At 50.0% G+C, this 22216-nt stretch overlaps 5 protein-coding genes across 15 annotated transcripts in view; 2 read left to right on the forward strand and 3 right to left on the reverse strand.

The window, feature by feature from the left end:
* Positions 1-474: 474 nt before the first annotated feature.
* Positions 475-2830, forward strand: Rcd-1 (Required for cell differentiation 1). Its single transcript, XM_076422431.1, has 3 exons — positions 475-1295; positions 1382-1776; positions 2038-2830. The coding sequence occupies exons 1-3, from the start codon at positions 969-971 to the stop codon at positions 2240-2242; spliced, it is 927 nt and encodes a 308-aa protein (XP_076278546.1). The 5' UTR covers positions 475-968; the 3' UTR covers positions 2243-2830.
* Positions 2764-6271, reverse strand: LOC143208221 (sodium-coupled monocarboxylate transporter 2). Of its 6 annotated transcripts, XM_076422421.1 has the most exons (13): positions 5557-6239; positions 5280-5439; positions 5144-5209; positions 4964-5083; positions 4726-4880; positions 4513-4653; positions 4294-4402; positions 4115-4224; positions 3849-4032; positions 3692-3778; positions 3372-3553; positions 3080-3278; positions 2764-3015 (listed from the first exon to the last, which is right to left on the reverse strand). In XM_076422421.1, the coding sequence occupies exons 1-13, from the start codon at positions 5754-5756 to the stop codon at positions 2947-2949; spliced, it is 1782 nt and encodes a 593-aa protein (XP_076278536.1). In that variant the 5' UTR covers positions 5757-6239; the 3' UTR covers positions 2764-2946. The 6 variants fall into 6 exon arrangements, with proteins under 6 accessions (XP_076278536.1, XP_076278535.1, XP_076278534.1 ...); XM_076422420.1 differs by having other exon boundaries at positions 3372-3778; positions 5557-6251; XM_076422419.1 differs by having other exon boundaries at positions 3372-3778; positions 4964-5209; positions 5557-6258.
* Positions 5306-21528, forward strand: LOC143208217 (metabotropic glutamate receptor 6). Its single transcript, XM_076422405.1, has 11 exons — positions 5306-6825; positions 6885-7044; positions 7111-7247; positions 8248-8396; positions 8487-8683; positions 9094-9645; positions 9719-9841; positions 9922-10239; positions 10955-11237; positions 11314-11513; positions 11581-21528. The coding sequence occupies exons 1-11, from the start codon at positions 6574-6576 to the stop codon at positions 11970-11972; spliced, it is 2763 nt and encodes a 920-aa protein (XP_076278520.1). The 5' UTR covers positions 5306-6573; the 3' UTR covers positions 11973-21528.
* LOC143208230 (uncharacterized) lies at positions 12228-16708 on the reverse strand. Its single transcript, XM_076422437.1, has 4 exons — positions 16510-16708; positions 15824-15868; positions 13877-14031; positions 12228-13806 (listed from the first exon to the last, which is right to left on the reverse strand). Exons 1-4 carry the CDS (start codon positions 16706-16708, stop codon positions 13390-13392), a joined length of 816 nt encoding a protein of 271 aa, XP_076278552.1. The 3' UTR covers positions 12228-13389.
* The window catches only part of LOC143208220 (growth factor receptor-bound protein 14), a 28551-nt gene continuing 24908 nt past the window's right edge, over positions 18574-22216 (reverse strand). For all 6 annotated transcript variants that reach the window (XM_076422410.1, XM_076422411.1, XM_076422409.1 and 3 more), the window contains 3 exons: positions 21038-21306; positions 20837-20930; positions 18574-19881 (listed from right to left, as the gene is read on the reverse strand). In XM_076422410.1, coding sequence (XP_076278525.1) covers positions 19579-19881; positions 20837-20930; positions 21038-21306 — 666 coding nt within the window. In that variant the 3' untranslated portion in view covers positions 18574-19578. The remainder of the gene's footprint in view (positions 19882-20836; positions 20931-21037; positions 21307-22216) is intronic.

Below are 22216 nucleotides of genomic sequence, written 5' to 3' on the forward strand. Positions count from 1 at the left end.
CAGAAAGAAATTTTTATTTTGCCTCTCTGTCTTCGAATCGTTGCAAACATTTTTTATTTTGTATAAAGATCCGCAGTCAAATTGGATTGAACTGTTTTACATAAAAAATATGTTTCCCAAAGGGTTATTTTGTATCTCTTACCCGGATGACGTTTAATAAAAAGTAAACAATCATATCCAAATCTAATCCATATCTGTATAATCTCATCAAATCATGGCCTACGCGCACAGCATTGAACCTTCCTTTTTCGAATGAGCCCTTGTCCAGCGAAAAAAATATGCTCGTATGCGGACGAAAACTTTCTTCCCGGGAAATCATATTTTTAATTCTATAGGTAATTTTGTAACTCTATCTTATCTGTAGAGGCCATCGCATTCGATTACAGTTGATTTCACCCTCCTACTGGGGCCGCCACAATGCAGAATCGTTTGTGGCGTGACCCCGCTAGCCCCCTGCCGGCAGAGTTCGGTGAATACATTCAAAGTTGAACGTTTCGTCCTGTAACATAACCTGTAACCTGTAACCTATTCCGTATCGCTGCGTGAAAGTGAAACTGCGGCGTCGAGAAGCGTCGAGGAAGCCCGATATTCCTGCAAATATCTGTCGAAACAGAGCGGAACAGTTTCAGGACCGGGCTAGTGTTGTTTCGTTGTTCTGTGCGAAAGAAAACGCGTTGTGCGGTCGTGTCGTGAATTGCGAGTCGCGGTGGATCGGCGCTGGTTTCCTAACCTCAAAGATTGTTTTCGAATTGATTCTCGAACGATTACGCGATAAGTGTAGCCAAAGAAAAAACTCGAATCAGGTCTGATTTCGTCGATCAGACTCGAGAATACGGCGAGAGGGGGAGCGTAACGGATCGCGGGATCACTATCGCTGTCGCTACGAAGGTTTCCTATTTAAAAACTCTGAAACCGACCAAGAATTCTAAGGAGGACGGTGGAGAAAGAGAGAGGAAGAGACCAGCAGGATGAGTTCGCAGCAAAGTCCCGCTGCGCTTCAGTCTTCGGTGGACCGCGAGAAGGTTTATACGTGGATCACCGAATTGTCGAATCCCGAGACCAGAGAGAACGCGTTAATGGAGCTGAGCAAGAAGCGCGAGGTTGTTCCCGACCTGGCTCCTATGCTGTGGCATTCGTTCGGCACATCGGCCTCGTTGCTTCAGGAAATTATAAGCATCTATCCTGCCATCTATCCGGCTACGCTGACAGCATATCAGAGCAACCGTGTGTGCAACGCTTTGGCATTGTTACAGTGCGTCGCTAGTCATCCTGAAACTAGATCGGCCTTCCTCCAGGTAAAAAGAGAAACCCATCGATAATTTGACCTGTTTCTTTTTCCTCTCTGTTTCTGCGTTCTATCGTTTGCTGTTGTTTACTTCAGGCCCACATTCCGTTGTTCCTGTACCCATTCCTGCACACAATAAGCAAAACACGGCCGTTCGAGTATCTCCGACTGACCAGCCTGGGTGTGATAGGAGCTTTGGTCAAGACTGACGAGCAAGAGGTGATCACGTTCTTGCTCACCACCGAAATCATCCCACTCTGTTTGCGGATCATGGAGAGCGGTTCAGAGCTTAGCAAAACAGTGGCCACGTTCATACTACAAAAGATACTGCTGGATGACAGTGGTCTCTCGTACATCTGTCAAACCTACGACAGATTTAGCCACGTCGCGATGATTTTAGGGAAAATGGTGTTGTCCTTAGCCAAGGACCCTTCCGCGAGGCTGCTCAAGCACGTGGTCAGATGTTATTTGAGGCTGTCGGACAACGCGAGGTTCGTTGCGCTCGGATTACACGTTATCGTATTGATACTAGAGATCCCTATTTCACGTGTGCACAGATCTGCGAATTCGGATCCGTTCGACACGTTCGAGTCCGACAACGAGTACACGGATTCGTATTCGCAGATCCATGTACACGGATCCTTAAATTCGTACTACACGGTTCACGTACCACGTGTACACTCTAATTGATACACGGTACGATAGGTACCGCTCCGTTTCCGTTCAGCTGACATCTTTCACGGTTGTTACAGGGCGTTGCTAGCGCTCAGGCAATGTCTACCGGATCAGCTGAGGGACAACAACACGTTCGCGACGTGCCTCCAAGAGGACGCGTCGACGAAGCACTGGCTGAATCAACTGTTGAGGAACTTGGAGAACGGGCCTCAACTCGTGCCCCCCGCGCAACCGGGTCAGCAAGATCCCAGAACGATGGGCATGTCGCCGCTCGCGTCTTAACGTTACCCCGTTCTCCTCAGATTTTAGATCTTTTCGATCTTGGATCTTGGATCTTAGACGGTGATGTCCCGTCTCGTTTTCAACGACGAATTTCCTCGACGACTTCTTGGCGCCGAACAGTTCCCATCTTCGTCTTCTAGTCGCGAGCGCAGCCAACCGCAGGGAACCGGAGCTGAGGAAAGACGGATAGACGGTTGAGGTCTGGGTGTTCTCTCGGAAACCACGGAAACGCCGATCTTTGTTGGGGAGCGACGATTACGCGGATCTACGAGAATTCTCCGAGAAGGGGAGCGAAGGAACGAACGTAAACGCAACGAAGAGCGTCCGGTCAAAGTATTCTGGTTATTCCATTTCTTAGTTTCTTAGTTTCCTTGTATCTCTTCTGTTTCTTTGTTAATCCGGTCAATTCGAAATATTTTTCGCGGTTCGATCTAGGACGTTTGCAATCGTTTAGCGTTCAACAGTGTTGCACAGCGTTATACGATAATGAGATACATGTATGCATCGTGTAAGCGTGAATCTATGGTAAATATGTATATATTTATATTATATTATATTAAATTACAATATATGTATTTATAGCACGTATACGCGTATTGGTTGTGAGTTTATTAGCGCATATAGAAATGAGAACTCGCAAGACCGCGGGTCCTTTCTCTCTCTATCGATCCGATTCGCGAACCAAACTCGAAGCGTTCGACCAACTACGGAGGATTCCGCGTTACTCGGTTCCCCGTCGCATTCATTTCGAGCTTCTCCAGTTTCGTGACATCCTGCAAACGAACGAAAGGTTCGGTTAGGTTCGTATTCAACCACACTTTTCTCAAAACAGCGAACCTGTTGATTTTCGGCGCCCGCGATGACTGTGGACCGCAGAAAACGGCGTATCATCGGCGTGTACAATTTCTCGTCTCCAGGTTTGCGTCGGTTCGATCCGGTGATCCACGAGACGAGCAAGCCGACCAGAATCGCGGTCAGAAATCCGACCCACGTGTACCAGAGGTACGACATTCTGTAGAGGAGAAACGGGTGTTCCCTGAAACGGTGAACAGCAAAATAGAAAAACAAGGATACGTTTAGGCCGCTGAAATTGTTCTCGATCGGGTCGAGACTGTCGAGACACGCTTACTGGATCGTGGGATCAATGATCAACGTGGAATTGCCGGCGCGATTCTTCAGCGATTCCGAGCATCCTTCGATCGACACCGGCTTCTGGGGAAACACGATCTCTCCGGTGGAAATGGCTGCTTGAGTACCGAACGAGATCCAGGCGACCAGATTCAAACCCAGAAGACCACCGACTATTGCTCCCTGTCGCGGAACAACCGGAAACACAGATACAAAGAGAGAGAGAGAACGCGAGATAGACGGATACAGGAGAGACAGAGAATCGATAACGCACAGATGCAAACTACGTCTATGAGGGAATTGGGCGATCGATTGGCTTACCGCGGAGTTGGCGCTCGGGAAGAACATGCCCAGGGTGAACATTCCGAGCAATGGTCCCGCCGTGATGCCCGACAAACTCTTGCCAGCCTGAGCGAAACATAGTAGGTGCGGTAGATGCGACAGATGAATAAAAAGGAAAGACGAAACGAGATTTCACCTGAATCAGACCCCCGAGTTTCTCGACGAGGAAGACCAAACCAACGCAAATGGCGCCGATCACGACCACCGTGGCTTTCATCGTTCGGCTGGCAGCAACGTCCGAGACGGGACCACGCAGGTAAGGCCTTATCATGTCTTCGAATATCACTCCGGCCATGGAGTTTAAGCCGGTAGACATGGTGCTGCAACGAAACGGCTGGTGATTGTCCTTGTCATTCGATCACAGGCGCGAGACGGGACAAGACGGACGACCCGCGAGCTCACCTGAGGGCGGCGCTGAACACGCAAGCGACGAACAGGCCCGGCAAACCAGGAATAGAGGCGGCCAATTCCATTACGAAGAAAGGCAACAGCTGATCCGATTTACCTATTTGCTGGAACAAGAGGAATACAATGGCGCTAGGGTATCGAGGGAAAGGAGAGGAGCGCGTGGTGCTCTTTACCTTGGTTTTGACGGGGTCGCAATCGTGAAACGCAGCAAACAGGACCAGACCGGTGTAGCAATTCAACGAGACGATGGTTATTATGCCGATCGCCATAATCACGATTGTTCTGAAGAACATGGAAGGGATACGGAATTAGATGGGCGAGCGCGTCGAACGGCTGCGACGCACGACGTCCACTTCCGACACCGATAATAATTCCGAGACGTTCTCGCTTACGCGTTTGCCATTTTCAGGTTCGGCATCGACAAGCATCGCTGGACCATCGCCTGGTTTACCGAACAGGTCGCCAACCAGTTCAAGTAGTTGCCAATAACCACCGACCAGAAGGTGTGTCTCGTCGTCGGATCCATATCGAAGCTGGAGATCGAAGCAATCGGTCAATTGAGGAACTAGTACGGTGGGGCAAAGAGAGAGGGGAGTTTTTCTTACTTGAAAAACTCGATTCTGTTGGTTTCGCGATTTTTCTCCCAGACGAAATCGATCCCGCCTACTCGAATCGTTCCGTAAACCGCAACGAGGACCACACCTCCGAACATCACGATAGTCTGAACAGCGTCCGTCCAGACGACAGCTTTGAGGCCGCCCTGCAACACGCGGTTTCGCGACAGAGCGTTACAGCGATACAGCGACTGTTCGATTGATCGACTTTGTCTCGCGCACTTCTTACCAGGGTCGTGTAAAATATGCAAACCATGCTGACCAACAGGGCGATCGCGTGCAGATTGATGCCAGTCACTTGATTGAAAGCCAGCGCCGGAACGTATATCACCAGTGGGATGTATAATAGCTGTGGCAACAAACTTTCCTTGAATTCGGATCTGCGGAGCCGCGCTCGGACTATACTCACCATTTTGATCAGAAATATCGCGGAGCCCATCAGACGAACGCCGCCGTTGAATCTCAGCTTCAAGTACTGAAAGCCGAAGTACGGTTTTCGAGTTTTCGCGCGGTGAAACGGGACTGGATAATCCTAGTGCAAGTACCTCGTACGAAGAAGTGATCCCGAGGCCGTAGAACACGGGCAGATAGACAAAGGCCATCGTCAAGGAGACGAACGAGTCGGCGATCACCACGCACCAAAATTGCGTGCCGTATACGTACATCTCGGCGGGTAGACCGAGGATCGATATTCCCGATATGTAACTGGAAATCGAAGCGTTCGCGCTTAAATTTCGAATTCGAACGAAATGGAATGGAATAATGGACGGTTACGAAATGCTAGTCTCTCCTCCATCCTCTCATGGAACGCGTGCTTCCTACCTGGCGATCAGAGACATGCTTATGGGGAAGATGGACATGTTTTGTCCACCCACCAGGTACTCGCGGACAGCGTCGGTACTTTTTCTCGATTTGTACGCGTGATAGACTCCGATGATCGCGGAGATTCCCAGCATTCCCGCGAACACCGCGCAATCGATCAAGTCCAACGTCTTGTGCGTCGGATCGTTGGCGTCGGCCATGTTCCGGCGACAATGTTTCCTTCCGGTTGCCTCGACGTTCGAAGATCTCGCAACCGACCCGATGCACTGAAATCGGATCGACTCGCGATATCCGGTACTGCGCGGTACTACGATGAAGGAGTCTACGCGACTAGCTCCGACACAATACAATAGGATTCCGAGTCGCGAAACCGTATACGACCCGGACGTTTGAACGGACCTCGCTTGGGGAGACGATTGAATAATTGGAGATTCCGGAGTTATCGTTCCCACTCTGCTTCCTGCGTAAGCTCCGTATAACGTCTCTCTTCTCGATCTCGCACGAGTCGCGGCAGTCGCGTGTCCTTCGCGTTTAAGAGCTTCGACGGGGACGCGATCTCTCTATCCCAATCTCGATCTCTTTATTACTCCGATCGAAGGTATATAATGTCCGAGGTGAACGTTATCGCGTTAGCCGTATTATAAGCACTTCACGACGACGCCAATTCTTTGCATCCACGACAAGTATACTCGCGAGTATAGGACGCGAAAGCATACGATGTCGTGGTATGTGCAGATGGAGGGTGACAGCACAGAGACGATCGAGCGTTTAACGAGATTGCTCTTTCCGGACCCCTGTTTGCACGCGACCGATTCGTTTACCTTCTCTTGCGTATCACGAGTGCGTTTCCGCCCACGGCATGCTACTTTCCCTGATCGATTTCCTTACTTCGATTCGGGATAAAAGACGGAAACGACCACTCCTGCTTGCGCCTGTGTAATCGCGCGACGCGGGCGAAAAACGTTTGTTGCATCCTTGCTTCGAGGAGGTTGTCGTCTAGTGTCTGGTGCCTGTTCGATGAGGGACCGCTTCGCGTTTCTTACCGATCGGCGGTCGTCGCGTCGCATAAATAGAAAGGAAGAACGTAAAATGATCGTCGACGTCCTAAGAATCGCGCTACTTTCTTCGGTATTGTGTACGGTGTTCGAGCCTCGTTCGAACGTCGGAGGTCGAGTCATCTTCGCGAACGTGACAGGAAACGTCGTTTTGGGAGGGCTGTTTCCTGTGCACCGAAAAGGCAGCGGAGGCGAGAGCTGCGGCGAGATTCAGGTAAGAAAGCGATCAAACGCGGGCTCGGTCCCGTTCTGTCTGGTTTCGTTCGAATTTAGATCGAGGATGGCATTCAACCTCTGGAAGCTATGCTGTACACCGTTGAACGCATTAACAACGATCCTACGATGCTTCCGGGCATACAACTGGGTGCTTTGGCCTTCGATACGTGCGACAATCCCGGCTACGCGCTGGAGCAGGCCTTCTACTTCGTGAAGGGTACGCGCGCGCTCGTTTCACCGAAACAGATTCGGATTCTGATTTCGATCGATTGTCCTCTGTTAGGTTTGATCGCGCGCGGCAATCAATACGGCGAGCAAGAGTACCGATGCGAGGATCGGAGCGCGCCGAAATTCATGAACGGAGGATTCGACGACGTGATCGCGATGCTCGGCGCGCAGTCGAGTTCGGTCACGATTCAGGTAAGCTTTTGGTTCTCGCGAACGGCGATAGCGACTCGTTCGGATCTCGATTAGAGATCGCGGGAACCGGATCGGTGTACACGGATCACGGATCTGCGAATACGAATCCGTTCGGCACGTTCGATCGAAAAACAATAACGCATCAGCTGTCGGACTCGAACGTGCCTTAAATTCTTATTATATACATACATATGTACATAGTTCACGTACCACGTGTATTTATACGTGGTCTGTCCGGAAAGTATCCGACCTTTGCTTATGTCTTCGTTCCTAAGGCGGATAGCGCATGTTTATATTAGAGGCGACCTTGTAATAAGTGTCCTGCCCATGCAACAAATCTCTGCATGCCGTCATTTGAAAACGATACGCAGTTTTGTAAGCACCGAGTCAAGTGAGCGTCGCGTATTTTAAAATGACTAGACTGCGAATCTTTATGCAAAATAAAAAATGTTTGCATTGATTGCAAGACACAGGAGCCAAATAACAATTTCATTCTTCTTTTAATTATCTTATTAAAGTGAAACTAATACACTGGTGGCCTTAAATCTTTTTAATACCTCCATCGTTTTAAATCGTACGTACCCATTTTTGTCATAAATGCATAAAATCCGCAGTCTAATGATGGCCGAATGTGTGGAACAACGAATATGCATTCAATTTTGCCAGAAATTTGGGCATTCTTGTTCGGAAACCATTGGTATGATCCTCCGTACAGGCCTGATCTAGCTCCTTGTGACTTCTGGTTGTTTCCCAAAATGAAAAAACCTCTCAAAGGACAAAGATTTGTGAACGTAGAAGCAATAAAACAGAATACGACGAGAGAAGTGGGAGGATCGCTGGAAGAAAGTTGTGGCTTCTAACGGCAATACTTTGAAGGGGACCCATTGATATCGACCAGGAATGATACTTGCACAAGGTCGGAAACTTTCCGGACAGACCACGTATGTACGTGAAATAGGGATCTCTAATCTCGATCGTGAACATCGGACGACTCGCGTAGGTCGCGTCGGTGCTGGCGCTGTTCTCGATCCCGCAAATCTCCTACATGGCCACATCGCCGTTCTTGAGCAGCAAAGAGAAGTTCCCGCAGTTTTTCCGTACGGTACCGAGCGATGTGAACCAAGCGCGCGCCATGCTCGAGATACTTCGGTGAGTACGAGTGAACCCTCGAAATAGGATCACCGATCCGCTCACGAATCTTCTTCTGCTCCTTTCCTTTTTCTTTTTCTGCTGCTCTAGGCGGTTCGAGTGGTCGTACGCGTCGATCGTTTATTCCGACTCGGAGTACGGCGATCACGGATACGAGACGTTGGTGTCCCTTGCGACCGAGTATTCGATTTGCTTCACCGCTCCGCACAGAATCCAGGAGGATCGGTTCACGGACGAAGATTACGACAACGTGGTCCGCACGATCGCCGACAAGACCGGTGTTCGAGGTAAATCTATTCGTACAGATTAGAGATCGCGGTTTTGATCGTGTACTAAAATACATGTCAACACGTGGTACGCGAACCGTGTAGTACTTTAAAGTGAGCCCTACATGATCAATGATATTCTCAATATTCGCGTCAATATTAACGGAGGACCATATTGATGGAAATATTGATCGTCTAGGAGCGTAATGAAGCGTCCTATCAATATTGGCGGATATTCATAGAAAATTATATTTTCTGTCAATATTGAAGAACCGTTTGAACGTCTAGGAGGTTTATTGTCAATATTTCCTTCAATATCGGTTGCTTGTGAATACGTGACGGCGCGGATGCACGTGAAATAGGGGTCTCCAGTACAGATAAAAGTAAAGGCCGCCGCGCGACGGATTATGCATCCTGTTTTCCGTTTTCAGTGGTGGTGCTGTTCGCGGAGAAGTCGGCGACTCTGCGGGTGTTGGCGTCGGCGCGAAGAATGGGCTTGGACTCGCGGTTCGTTTGGTTGGGCAGCGATTCGTGGCCCGACCGAAAGGACGAGGAACGCCGAGGAAACGTGTCCGAACTGGAGGGCGCGCTCGCCGTGCAGCCGCTCTACGCCCCGCTTTCCGGTTTCGACCGATATTTCACGAACTTGACGCTCGAACACGAGAAACGGAATCCCTGGTTCCGCGAATTTTGGTACAAGTATCACGGCTGCGAGTATCCGACCGAGCGATCCGCCGCCGCGAAGATCACCGGAGAGGAGATGGATCGATGCGCGGATCCCAGCCTCCGAATCGATCGAACCAACGGTTACAAGCAACGCAGATTTCTGCATTTCGTTCGAGACGCGGTTTACGCGGTGGCGTACGCTCTGCGCGACGCACAAATCGACATGTGCGGACGACGTTACTTTGGCATTTGCGAGCGGATGCGATCCATGGACGGGGAAACGTTCTCGCGATACCTGACCAAGGTGTCGTTCAAAGGTGAGTCAAGACATCCGGATTCCCGGCCGACCGAAACGATCTCTCGAGCGACATCGAAACGCGATCCTTCCAGACGAAGCGGGCAACGGATTCGGATTCGTGGACGAGGTCGACGGGCCGCCGAGATATTCCATCCTGAACTTTCGGCGGACTTCGAACGGCACGCATCAATGGATGATCGTTGGAAATTATACGCGTAAGTTGATAATCTGTAATCGGTGTTCCGGCGTTTCGATGTTTTCGTTACGTCGGTGTTTTCGGTGTATTCGACCACAGTGAATGAGCATGGACGAGCCGAACTTCGGCTGGACCGCGAGAAGATGGGATTCCGCGGTGAAATCGACTTTCCCGATTCCTCGTGCTCAAAGCCGTGTGATTCGGATCGAATCATGGTGCGAGTGAAAGAGGACCCGTGCTGTTGGAGGTGTCAGAGCTGCGGCCTCTATCGATTCCGGGTCGACGAGCACAGATGCGAGGATTGCAAATGGGGTACTCGACCGACCGAGAACGGAACCAGTTGCGAGCCGATTCCCGAGGAGTTTGTCGACCATTCGAATCCATGGGCGATCGCTGCGATGACGGTAGCCGTACTCGGTGAGCCGCCCGTTCCCTTCGATTTCGCTTTCCTATTTCCGGTGTACAGGGTCTGTCCGAAAAGTAATGCGACCGCATTTTTAAAAAAAAATCTAGTAAACATATGGGTACAAACCTTTAAATTTCTTCAAAGTAGAATCCTTCGGCGTCGACACATTTTTTTCAGCGCGATTTCCATGCTCCGTGTGCTCCCTGGAAGGCGTTTTTTGGAACCTCTTGTAGTACCCTCGTCACAGCCTCTTTGACGCGTTCCACGCTTTCAAAATGGCATCCTTTTTTAGCACATTTTTAATTTTTGGACACAAGAAGAAGTTGGCGGGAGACAAGTCAGGACTGACAGGATTGTACGGGGGTTGAGGAAGGGTTGTGATCCAATTAAGAAGTATCGTTTACTGTTTTCCCCATAATCTACGGAAAAGTTTCGGTTAGAAGTGCTCGACGAGGCTGCGACGAGGGTGCTACGAGCGGCTCCAGATAACACCTTCCAGGGAGCATACGAAGCATGGAAATCGCGTTGGAAAAAATGTGTCGACACCCAAGGATTCTACTTTGAAGAATTTTAAAGGTTTGTACTCGTATCTTCAATAGATTAAAAAAAAATGTGGTCGCATTAGTTTCCGGACAGACCCTGTATACCGGTCGCGCGAAAACGACCGCGAGCGCATTCTATTCGTTCCATCGCATCGGTTGCATCCGTCGTATTTTCGTATCGCAGGCATATCGTTGACCGGTTTCGTTTCGTCGGTGTTCTGGCGGTATGGCGAGACACCGATGATCAAAGCCTCCGGACGGGAGTTGTCGTTCCTGCTGCTGGTCGGCGCGTTCGCCTGCTTCTCGATGACATTCGCGATCGTGGCGAAACCGAGCGCCGGCAGTTGCGCCGTCGTCCGCTTCGGCATCGGATTCTGCTACACTCTGTGCTACGCCGCACTCGCGACCAAAATCAACAGGATACACCGGATATTCAACGATCCTGGGCCGAGTCCGCGTAAGCGACGGTATGCTATCGTTGTTCGTCCGACCGCATACGTCACACGACATACGACCGTTGCGCGTTCGTCTTCTGGATCGTAGATACACCAGCCCGAGGTCGCAGCTGACGATAGCGGGCATTCTAACGCTCGCGGAGGTTGCTTTCGACGCGGCTTGGCTTTTGAAGGAACCACCGGCGGTGACGAACTCTTATCCTACCAGGGAGGCGAACGTCAGGATTTGTCGCGGATCGGAGGACGCATCTTACGTGATCGGTTTGGCGTATCCGTTCCTGTTGACGGGTAAGTCGCTCTTTGATTATGGCACCCCGGCCCCCTTCATCTGGTTGCCGCGTTCCACCGTTTTCAGTGGCGTCCACGTTCTACGCGATCAAGACCAGAAAGTGCCCCGAGGGATTCAACGAGACTCGCCGCATCGCGTTCGCCAATTATGCGACGATCGTTCTGTGGCTCGCGTTCGTGCCCCTCTATCTGGCTTCGATCAGCAACGTGATTAGGGCGATCACATTGGCGCTCTCGCTGTCGCTGAACGGCCTGGTTCAGCTGCTCTGCCTGTTCCTACCGAAAGTCTACGTGGTGCTGACCAAACCGGAGAAGAACACGAGGGAGCTGGTCATGTCGAGGCCACTTCACGTCGGCGGCGGTTCGTCTAATCCGACGGCAATGTCACCGGCCGAGGCATCCCCTCGGCAAGCCTTGCCGTCTCCTTCGCGCTCGCGTGCGCCTTCACCTTCGGTCTGATCCGGTCTCCATCTATAAACAGGCTTTATCGCTCGCTCGCGAGTTTCTCGTCTCTCGACGAACGAAATTAAGGGAAATATGTTTCTTCTATCGATCGTATTTGCTGATAATAAATTTCTAAATGTTTTCGGCGCAACAGTTCGATCGTTTATTACGTTTATTGCTTTATAATTCGTAATAAACGATCGAACCGTTGCGCCGAAAACATTTAGAGATTAAGGGAGAACGGAAAGGAGGGGTTGACAAAATTCGATGTAATAGAGACGTAAGCTGTATTTCTAGATTTCTAACAGAGCTGTTTCTACGCAACCGACAACAGAGAACGAACGGGAATGAGAAATACGCGCGATAAAAAGTCAACGTCAACGATAGAAAGAAAACGTTTTACGAAACGCGTGAACCGTTTGGCGAACTCGACGATCCGCAGCGCGTCGACGACCTCTCGAGATTGGCGGATCGAGGAGTTCGCGCTTGGAAGACATCGATCCCCGAAAAAACTGCGCGACATCGCGTGTCGCCTAGAACCGGTGCAAACTCGGGTGCACGTTACTTATGCGAGACACGGAAAAACGAAACTTATGCTAAGGACGACGAGGTTCGCGCGAGCTCCGGTCCGAACGCGCAAAGCTGCGGAATACACGAGAAACCTAACAAGAGTCGATTGAGCATTGAGCAGTCGAGTTGAGCGATCCGTGCGTTCCGCATACAAACGAACGGAGAACGATCGATATTTGGTCTGGAGTCGCGCGTAGCCTACGCCGTCCTATGCGAAGCACGCCCTCCTCGCCAGAGGTTCGCGTTAACTTCGCTATAAAGGCCTTTCATGGACGGAACGATTGATAAGGGAACGCGGCAATTCTCGCCGCGATTCGCCGCGCTCTCGATTCTTGTATATGTATACTTACTCTATACCGTATATACGCTATACATTATGTGTATGTACAATTTGATATTGCTTTCGATCTCGGAGATCGACGGAAACACTGCTTGAGGCGGCAGACTCGTTTCCAAGATTGCATGGGTGCGGGATGCGCCTTCGCATTTCTTGATAATGCAAAGATGAGGGTTTTTCAGTAGTCAACAGCGCTAGGTAAAAGATCAGGCCGCGGTCGCCCTCAAAAGACCTTCTTTTACGTTTGCGAGGCGTAATTTTCGCAGCTATATGCTTCCGAATAATGCAAGTTACGGCTTGTAAACGTAAATCCCAACAAAAACAACATCCTGTAAACAGGAACCAAGTTCCTATGGTCGTAAAACTACCGTGCACCTGGAAACAGGACTTTTTAGAGCGATCGCGGCCTAGATTGATCTTTTATTTAGCGCTTTTGACTATTGAAGAACCCCGTCTTTGAATTATCGAGGAATGAGAAGACGCATCCCGCAATCCTGCAGTCCTGGCAAAAATGAGTCCACCCCTTTAAAACGAACTCTCGCGATCTCTTCGAATTTGAACGGACTCGGGGCTGGGAGTCATAGCGGGATTGTCGTAGGCGTAATCCAGGGTAGTATCCTCGCACGGATGTCTTCCCGACAGGGACAATGTGGTGGTGGTCGTGTTCGGTGTGCTGTTGTCGGCCCCGGCACAGTTCTCCGCGGTTTCGTTCCCGCGTCCTTGTCCTTGACTTTGCACCTGCACTTGTATCTGCCCGCTCCCATTTCCGTTTCCACTTCCGACCGTCTTCTGTCTTACGATCCCTGGATCGCGGGACGGTGCGACAGTGGCGCTAATCGTTGGCATCGCAAGCTTCGGTCCGTTTCGCCTGTGCGCGCCCGTCTCTACGTCCTCCGGCTTGTTGTTGTTCTCGTGATTATTGTTTTTGTTAACCGAAGTTGTCTGAAACGGCGAGAGGTCGAAGAGAGAGTCCGATACACGCCAAAAATCTCGAATCTTCGATGGGACTCACCTTCGTCCACGTTCCGAAGAACGTCCGGTGGAAAGCGCCACCGATTGTTTTCCATTTGACGAACCTGTTTGCGAGCAGGCACGCGGCCACCATCAAAGAGAGGAAGGCCACAGCGATAGCTGCAGTCGCGAAACTCCACAATTTGCTCACTTCACCTGCAAATTGGAGCGAACTTTTCTTATAGTTTGTCGTCGAGAGGTCGCCGCGATCTGCTAAAGGTCGGTTTATCTTAGCCAATCCGGCAGCACCTTACTACTCTGGTTTTGTGTCTAGTATTTTCTACATTTCTTCAATTTCCCAATATTTCTTTTCGAAACTGTCGGTCCATCTGGCTAGAGCGTGTCGACGGTTCCCTGCCGTGCGTGGCACAAAAGAAAGGTGCTGCGCCAGACGACTGGCTGGCTAAGATAAACCATAGACTCTCGTTTCCTGGATTGCAAGTAGTGTTCCTGATTTCTCAACATTTTTCATTTCTCGAGAAATGAGAGATAAGACTATATTTCTCGAGAATTCTCTAGAATTTTTAATAAAATGAAAAAATATTGGAAAACTTATGATATTTAGAATATCGTTGATAATATTTATCGGAAGCGCAAAAAACATTAACTCAATGTTTATTCCTGTCCAGTATGTACATTAGGGTGGACCTAAGCTATACTTGGAGAGAAATTTTTATCGAGACACAATGCACGCATCTATCCAGTATTGTTCCTTTAGGTGAGAAAAAAATTTGTACAAAGTTTGAGATCGATCGGATAAAAGAATGACGTGGCGCGCTTAAATTGAAAATTTGGAAAATTGTAAAATTCACCTTAACTATGGATTTGTCTCTTTTCTTTTTTAATAGGAATATAGAATAATTATTTTAAATAAAAATAACGATGACCTTGAAATTTCGAAATGATTTCCAAAAAATTTTTTCATTTTGCCATTATATTTACCTTATTGAACAGTGCAAATTTCTCCTCTGACATTTTTTCGTATAACCACAAGTAACAGAGATATTTAAATACCTACATTAAAATGTTGCATATTTTGACTGATGGTAGGACATACGTATTTGTTCTTGTTCATTTCCGAAAATATGTTATAAAATAAATGAGATTCATAAGAATTTTCCTAGATTTAAGTTTGTCGAGAAATACTGTAATTTCTCGAGAAATGAGAAATAACCAATTATAAAATTTCTCGAGAAGGAACACTAATTGCAAGGCTGTGGGATGCGCCTTCTCATTTCTCGATAAAGCAAAGATGGAGTTATTCAGTATTCAAAAGCGCTAGATAAAAGATCAATCTAGAACGCCCTCAAACGTCCTGTTTCTACGTTTACGAGGCGTAATTTAATTAAAAAGCTGTGCATGTACAGCTTGTCAAATCTAGCTGTGCGGCTGAAATGTCCCCCGCAAGGGGAGATCTCCCCGCTGCGCAATGGTAGGTAGGCGGAATGTCGGAACTGATCGTCACCTGTTAAACGATCCACGTGGCGACAGTTCAGTTAAAAAGTAAAGTGACACAAGTGTATTCACACAAACATATATGTAAACAGTTGTTTTTTCTTTTGTATGTTTACTGTTGTAAGAAATAATGGACAGTACGCACTTTTGACGAGGTGTGTACCTTACCGTTCATACGTTGCATCCTTCTCCCGTCAAGTGCGTTCTTTGTTTTTGTCTGCGCATTCTTTTAGTTTTAGTCAACCGCACAGCAAGATTTGACAAGCTGTACATGCTGCCGAATAATGCAAATTACGCCTCGCAAACGTAAAAATAGGACTTTTGAGGGCGATCACAGCCTAGATCGATCTTCTACCTAGCGCTTTTGACAACTGAAAAATCCCATCTTCTCATTATCGAGAAAGGAGAAAAGGCACATCGCGCACCCTTGCAATCCTAGAAACGAGTCTACCCCCTTAACATTCGAGTGCGGGAATACTCGCCATCTACTTACTTCGCAGATCTTCGTACTGATGCTCCATACGTGTCACCAGGTACGCTGCAAACGAAATGGTCGAACATTTGTCGATATCGTCGTCACATGGGAAGAAATTTTCGATAGCTGGCGAGTGTTTGACGATTCTACCGCGACCTTCTCGTCCCCGTGGTACTCGATTGGGAGAGAAAGAGAGAAAAAAAGACGGAAGGCACGTGCCTACGACCTACAACTTACAACGACACTTACAACGAAGATGACTACTTACATGTGCATATAGAATATGCATGGGATGTAGGGAACATTGGGAGAAAAGAGAGGTCGAGGAGAGGAAAGGAAAGGTAGGAGAACGAGCTGGCGAGTAGGGGAATGTTCGGGCGGAAGGGGTGGTAGGCAGGTAGACAAGCAGGTAAGTTACCAGGTAGGCAAGCAGGCGCAGGAATGAGTCATCGAACGCGTTCGCGTGTGGGAAGTCGACGGAGGGACGTTGGTCAGGTGTAAAGTCAACGGACTCGAGCCTACCTTCTGCGCGGATGTACGGCACTTGGCTTGGGAAGCGTGCTTGGGCTACTACAACCTGCGCTTTCTTTCTCTCGATCGATTTCGAAACGCGGTTACCACGTTCGTGTCCTTAACGACTCGGAGGCGACGCGTTCGCGGCGTATTCCCGCCAGCTTCGAAATTCAAAATCCCCGAGCTCTTACCTCGACAATAAGCGTTGCATTCCTTCTCGAGATAGTTGCCCTCGTCGCAAATGTTGGAGCACGGCGTGCACAGGCTGTTGTGCTTGTTGCAATAATGGGTGACGGCGCATTCGTCGCCACAGTTGTCTCTCCTCGCATTCATTCCTTCGGCCATCGGTCCCGCGATCAACAGCCCTACGGCGAGAACGATGATTCTCATGTTGGCTCGAGAGAGCCGAGAGCAGAGACTCGAACACTCTTCTCGATCGCGGTCGCTTTCGCTCTCGGTCTCCGCCGGCGGTTCTCCTTTACTCAACGTCGATCGACCGAAACGTCTTCGACGAGAACCATGTTTGTGTCCTGAAACTATCGCGCGACAGACTTACATTAGAATAGAATCGCGCTCAACTTTCGAAAGGAAAAACGGACGGCCGCGCGCTAGAAACGACGGGTGCGAACGCGACAGAGCATCCAGTTGGAAAGTCGGACAAAGAGAGATGCACCCCGTGGCATGAGTCACCCGGCGCGTCGCGTCGGTATCGCGCGTCGAACCAGGTTCGAACGATCCTTGTTTCTCGCCACACTGCACCGCGTTGTATTACGTTGCGTCGGGTCACGTCGCCTCGCGTTTCGATCGTTCGCGTCCTATCTTCGATCCGTTTTACTCTCGGAAATACCGATGCGTCGCTACGTGGCGCAACATCGCCGTCCGTTTGCCAGTTCCGGCTCGTTCCCTACTGCTCCGTCCCCGAGCTGGCATTCCGGTTCTCTCTCGATTTTGGCGGGTGTCGGCGACGCGATCGTCCACGCCGTGTTCCGCGAGACGTTACCGTGAAAAAGATGCGGAGAAAAACGGAATAGAACGAAGGTGAACGAGAGAGCGAGCGAGACGGAAACTGTGGTCGTACCTGGCACCTTACGGTACCGAATCGACGACGCATGGATCGCTGCAAGGACACCGTGTCGCGTCGCGTTCGAGCGTCCATGAAAAAAGATGTACACGCCGTTTGAAACGCGAGCACGAAACTAGGAAATCCGGGAAACTGTTTTTCTCGCGGAGAGATCGAATCGTAGCTGATCAGTCGGTCGATCGACGACAGGAATGTCGTCCGACCGGTTTTGACTTTGCGAGCGCGTACCCGCCACGCCGCGAGCCTCGAGAAGTTGCGAGAACCGAGCGAAACTTCGATGCCTGGACAGAGCGATTCCTTCGAAATGGCGGAATCTGGTCGGCGCGTCCTCTCGTCTTCGATCGCCGACTGCTCGCGATCTCTGTTCGGCTCGGGATTATACGAGCGTGGATCGATGCGCCTTTGTGTCTTTACGTTACGTTGCGTCACCTGGATCGGAAATTCGATCGCGCGAATCCTCTTACTTGGTTATCCTAGCGATGACGGGCGGTCGCGACTCGGTGGATCCTTGATCGGCAAACTCGATAAGGTCGTCGAGTGAAACCTTCGAGCTCGCACATCGTCGACGATCCGAAAGCGCGTCGCCTCCTCGAGCGGTCGCGGTCAACTGCCGATCGCTATCCCTGCCAGCGCGAGCCAGCAGCAGCAGGCTACCACCTTTCCTCCTGCCACTACCGCCTGCAGCGCACCTGAATCCCACCTCGCCGCCTTTCCGACCGAGTCGAGTCGAGTCCACGGATTGCCGTGCCCCTTGCTCTCCGCTTCGTTCCTCTCTACCTGCGTGACGATGTTACCTGTTCGATGGCCCCTACTCCGCTCGTCCCCGAAGACAACGCGACTTACCTGTTGCGAGTGCTCGATAACGCTGCTGCGTTCCCGCGGTTTCTTGAATTATCGTGAACCAAACCGCCATCTCTGCAACACGCGTGTCCCGAACAGTGGCGCAGAGGGGGGCTAGGGGGCCAAGAAAAAATGTTTAGCTTCCAAAAATAAAATCGCGGAATAGCTCTCGACAGATATGTTCGCTAAAAAAAAAGGTCATCACGCAAAACCGAGGGCTGGGTTCAACTCGGCCCCCACCCAAGATTGCATCCTGGGTGCGCCACTGGTCCCGAATAACTATGTCGACGTTTCAAACCTACGTTTCGGGGTTGGACAGAGTGAGACACAATGCTACGAGTTCAATTGCGCGTTCGCGCTTTATTGTTTCTTTGTCGAACGTCGAATCGAGTGGCGTCTCGAACACCGACTCGAACTCGGCCTTCGTACCGCACAAGGTTCGTGGGACAACTTCTCCGTTACTGTTCGTACAAAATATATATCATTGTAACGATTTGTATCTACGATAATCGATTTGTAATAATAGTGGTAATAATAATAATAGTAATAATAATCATAATCGTCATCGTCATCGTCATCGTTATCGTCATCATCATCATCATAATACTATACAACGTTAATAATAATAACCATCAGAATGACAATGACTCCTAAGAACGACGGGACAAGAAACAGAGAGGGCTGAGAAGGAGGAGGAGAAGACAGAAGGAAAAAATTGCAAACGATTCGTCAGTCTGTATCGCGTTAGCGAATTCGTTTTAGGCGCTCGTGCTACTTCTCCGTTTCCCGTTGGCAAAATACGATTTCTCGGCGATGGCATTTTGGACACGGACGTCTGGCACCCAACGTAAAAAATCGAGATTGATTAACCGCTATCAAAGTCGATTCTTTGAACCGTAGAGTTTGCGGGAACATCGCGTCCTCGAGAGAGAGATAGAAAGACAGAAGGAGGGAGAGAAAAGGAAGGTGTGATTTGGAAAACGGGTGAAAGAGAAGTGGCAATCGCGACTAGACGAGTCGCGAGATCTTGCGGATTTCACAGATTATATCGATGCGCCGGCTTCTGATCAAACGGCGCGACGTTGCAACGGCGCTAAGTTGGATCGCTTTCGTGTTTTCCGACTGGTCGAAAGCGTGCGGCGTGCGTGGTCTGGCGTCTGGCGTTTGGCGTCGGTTGGTCGATTCGCCGAGAGCGACGAGGAGGGCGCGACACGCTCCTCCGGTCGCGTTACAGTTACAGGCTCCACTTGCTGTAACTGCAGAGACACAAGCTCCAGCAACCCGATCGCGTCGAGGCGTTCTCGGAAGGCCGTTCGAGGCTATCGGGCCGCCGAAAATCCTATCCTCGTAGAGAACCGTCGCCGGCGAATCTCTCGGAATGATCGTTCGCGTTGACGGCGAATCGTCGGTTGGTCTCAGCCGGGGAGGACGGCGAGGACGGGGAAGGCGGAGAGGGTGACGCTCCGTCGTCCTCCGTCATCGGTAGAGACGCCGGAACCACATTTTGCACGTAATGCGTCAATCTTGTGGGCAACGAGCCCGCGTTCAGCTGGTAGAACGCGATCAACTGTAGCAAATCGTAAAACTTGGTCACTCCCTTGTCGAGCGTGTACAACCAGCAGTTGCATCGCTCGTCGAAAACCTGAAACATCGTCGTTATCTGCTTAGAATTCGTCGGTCTCGCTTGGATGGAAACGGATCGAGACGTATCGCAACGAAGTACAGTAATCGCGCGATTTTTGTCGGGGCTCGTCTACGCGATTCAAGTCGAGTGGGGAAAAGTGATCCAACTCGATTCAAAAAGAAATAACTTTCGATAGAAATGAGGTAGAGCGATGAATTTTTTTTTAAATTAAAGCTGAAACTTTGCAGAATATGGGAAAAATAGGGAGATTACGGTACAAACGGTTTTTAACCTTGAGAAAATTGAATTGGGCGGCGATGATTGATCTCGGCTCGGGTATATCGGCGTGAACACCGCAATATTGACTCGAGTGAATCGAATTTTCATTATTTCTTTATGGAACTTTCACTAGCTTATTTCTGACATTTCTCTGATTAAAATGACACCAAACACGATATAATTTCAACTGTATTTAGTGGTCTAATCGACCATGAAAGTTTCGAACGCAACGAAGGAGAGCGACAATGCGGGCCTTTGAATTGTGCCGGCGACGGCGCTTGCTCGCGTCTCTTTCTTTCCAATACGCTGATCTTCGTTGCGTTCGAAACTTTCATCGTCGATTAAACCACTAAATACAGTTGAAATTATATCGTGTTTGGTATCATTTTGCATTAGAAAAATGCCACGAATATGTTGGTGAAAGTTCCATAAAAGAATAATGAAAAATAAAGAAGAGTAAATTTCGGTGTTACATTGTGATGACGCGCCTTTTTCATCCTATTTCCTTCTGTCCTTCTCTATGTTCGGCTCGTCGATTGAAGTCTCGGCGCGGTCGACGCAGTAATAAAACAATAATTTCCCTGCGCAATATTTGACGGTGCAGCGCACAGGCTGTTTGACAAAAATCGCGCGATTACTGTACATAGAATCAAGTGGAGACAAAAGCAGAGAAAAAGACAGGAGAGACGCTTACCGGCTGGATTTGCGCGTGAAACACTTTGTCGCTGTATTTGTAGGTCAACACGTACGCGCCCAAGTTGCTCTTGCTTTCACGGACCAGGAACACTCTGAAACCACCGAAACGATAGAGATAGACGATCGTTGAGGTCGAAACGGGTTTTGGTAGGGCGGCAGGCGGGTCGGCCAATTTTTACGGCGCGCTGCGGTATCTTACCCATCCACGGAACCGTGATCCCTGACGATGGCCGCCGCGATGTCTCTCTTGAGTCCTCTGTGGAACCACGGCTGCAAAACGTGGATTCCGTCGTCGAGTCCGTGCAGTCTGACCACCGCGCAGCCCGGCGGCGGTCTCGAGAACGGCCTCCAGGTCCGCCTCCAATCGATCCCCTCGCTCTCCGCGATACCCTTTGCTTCCTTCGGATCGTCCACGATCCTGCCGACGCTTCCCGTAAAGTCCATGGCCACGAGCGACCGCACCGATTCCTATTGAACAAGCCGATTCGTCGATTCATGAAAACTGAACGATGAAAAACATCCAAGATGTTTCGGAACTAGAGGGTAGAAACGCGGCTTCTCGAAACAAGGCTACCGAAAGATTCAAAGTAAAAAATTGATCGACGCCGGTCGACGCCTGTTGCCAGGCCGACAATACCGAGCCGCAGCCGGAGCTGATGGTCGACGAGGTGCATGGACCTCTAAAAATTTGTACTCCAGGGCACGCGATGATATTTCTATGAATCAATAAACGCAAAATTCCGAAAAACCGCGCGCCGACGAATACGATACCGCTCTGTTTGGCGAAAGCATCGAAAAGATCGCTCTGTTTCGCGAGGAGGCGGCGCAAGAGAGGGGAAGACTGTCCAGGGGTGCAGGACGGACCGCTTCCATGCTCGGTCGGAACGGATCAACGTTCCGGGAAGCAGTACTCGCGAATCCAGGGGACGGCTTCGAGCTCTGTCGGCGGTGCGAGAGAAACCCGCGCTCGGAGCAGAGAGAAGCGAAGGGAGTGAGAGAGAGAGAGATCGTTCAATGTCAAGGTTGTAGAAGCGCAGGCGCGCAAAATCGACCGACTCCGTCCGAGCGACCGAGATCGCTGTCGACGAGATACGCGGACGCCGTGATCGCGCCGTGCAACTAGAAACTAGAAAGAGCGAACGCGACTGCAGACCGAATTGAAACCAGGGGAAAAATAAGGAACGGAGGAATCGGATCGTTTTCGTCAGAGCGACACGATCGACTCGATCGATTCGGTTAGAGACACAGATCGCACCGTGCAACTAGAAACTAGAAAGAGCGAACGCGACTGTAGACCGAATTGAAACCAATTAAAACTAGGGGAAAAATAAGGAACAGAGGAATCGAATCGTTTTCGAGCGACACGATCGATTTGATT

The sequence above is a fragment of the Lasioglossum baleicum genome, chromosome 4 (assembly GCF_051020765.1).
Source record: "Lasioglossum baleicum chromosome 4, iyLasBale1, whole genome shotgun sequence".
Lineage (NCBI taxonomy): Eukaryota > Metazoa > Arthropoda > Insecta > Hymenoptera > Halictidae > Lasioglossum > Lasioglossum baleicum.

Excerpts from the sequence above, each read along its gene's own strand:
- LOC143208221 (XM_076422416.1), bottom strand. The coding sequence starts at position 5,756 with ATGGCCGACGCCAACGATCCGACGCACAAGACGTTGGACTTGATCGAT. Across the intron at positions 3,279-3,371 it reads ATCATTGATCCCACGATCCA|GGAACACCCGTTTCTCCTCT; the intron begins GTAAGCGTGTCT and ends TCACCGTTTCAG. Across the intron at positions 3,016-3,079 it reads CGGGCGCCGAAAATCAACAG|GATGTCACGAAACTGGAGAA; the intron begins GTTCGCTGTTTT and ends GTTCGTTTGCAG.
- Rcd-1 (XM_076422431.1), top strand. The coding sequence starts at position 969 with ATGAGTTCGCAGCAAAGTCCCGCTGCGCTTCAGTCTTCGGTGGACCGC. Across the intron at positions 1,296-1,381 it reads CTAGATCGGCCTTCCTCCAG|GCCCACATTCCGTTGTTCCT; the intron begins GTAAAAAGAGAA and ends TGTTTACTTCAG. Across the intron at positions 1,777-2,037 it reads AGGCTGTCGGACAACGCGAG|GGCGTTGCTAGCGCTCAGGC; the intron begins GTTCGTTGCGCT and ends CGGTTGTTACAG.
- LOC143208230 (XM_076422437.1), bottom strand. The coding sequence starts at position 16,708 with ATGAGAATCATCGTTCTCGCCGTAGGGCTGTTGATCGCGGGACCGATG. Across the intron at positions 14,032-15,823 it reads TCAGTACGAAGATCTGCGAA|GTGAAGTGAGCAAATTGTGG; the intron begins GTAAGTAGATGG and ends TCCAATTTGCAG. Across the intron at positions 13,807-13,876 it reads TCTTCGGAACGTGGACGAAG|ACAACTTCGGTTAACAAAAA; the intron begins GTGAGTCCCATC and ends TCGCCGTTTCAG.
- LOC143208217 (XM_076422405.1), top strand. The coding sequence starts at position 6,574 with ATGAGGGACCGCTTCGCGTTTCTTACCGATCGGCGGTCGTCGCGTCGC. Across the intron at positions 6,826-6,884 it reads AGAGCTGCGGCGAGATTCAG|ATCGAGGATGGCATTCAACC; the intron begins GTAAGAAAGCGA and ends GTTCGAATTTAG. Across the intron at positions 7,045-7,110 it reads GGCCTTCTACTTCGTGAAGG|GTTTGATCGCGCGCGGCAAT; the intron begins GTACGCGCGCGC and ends GTCCTCTGTTAG.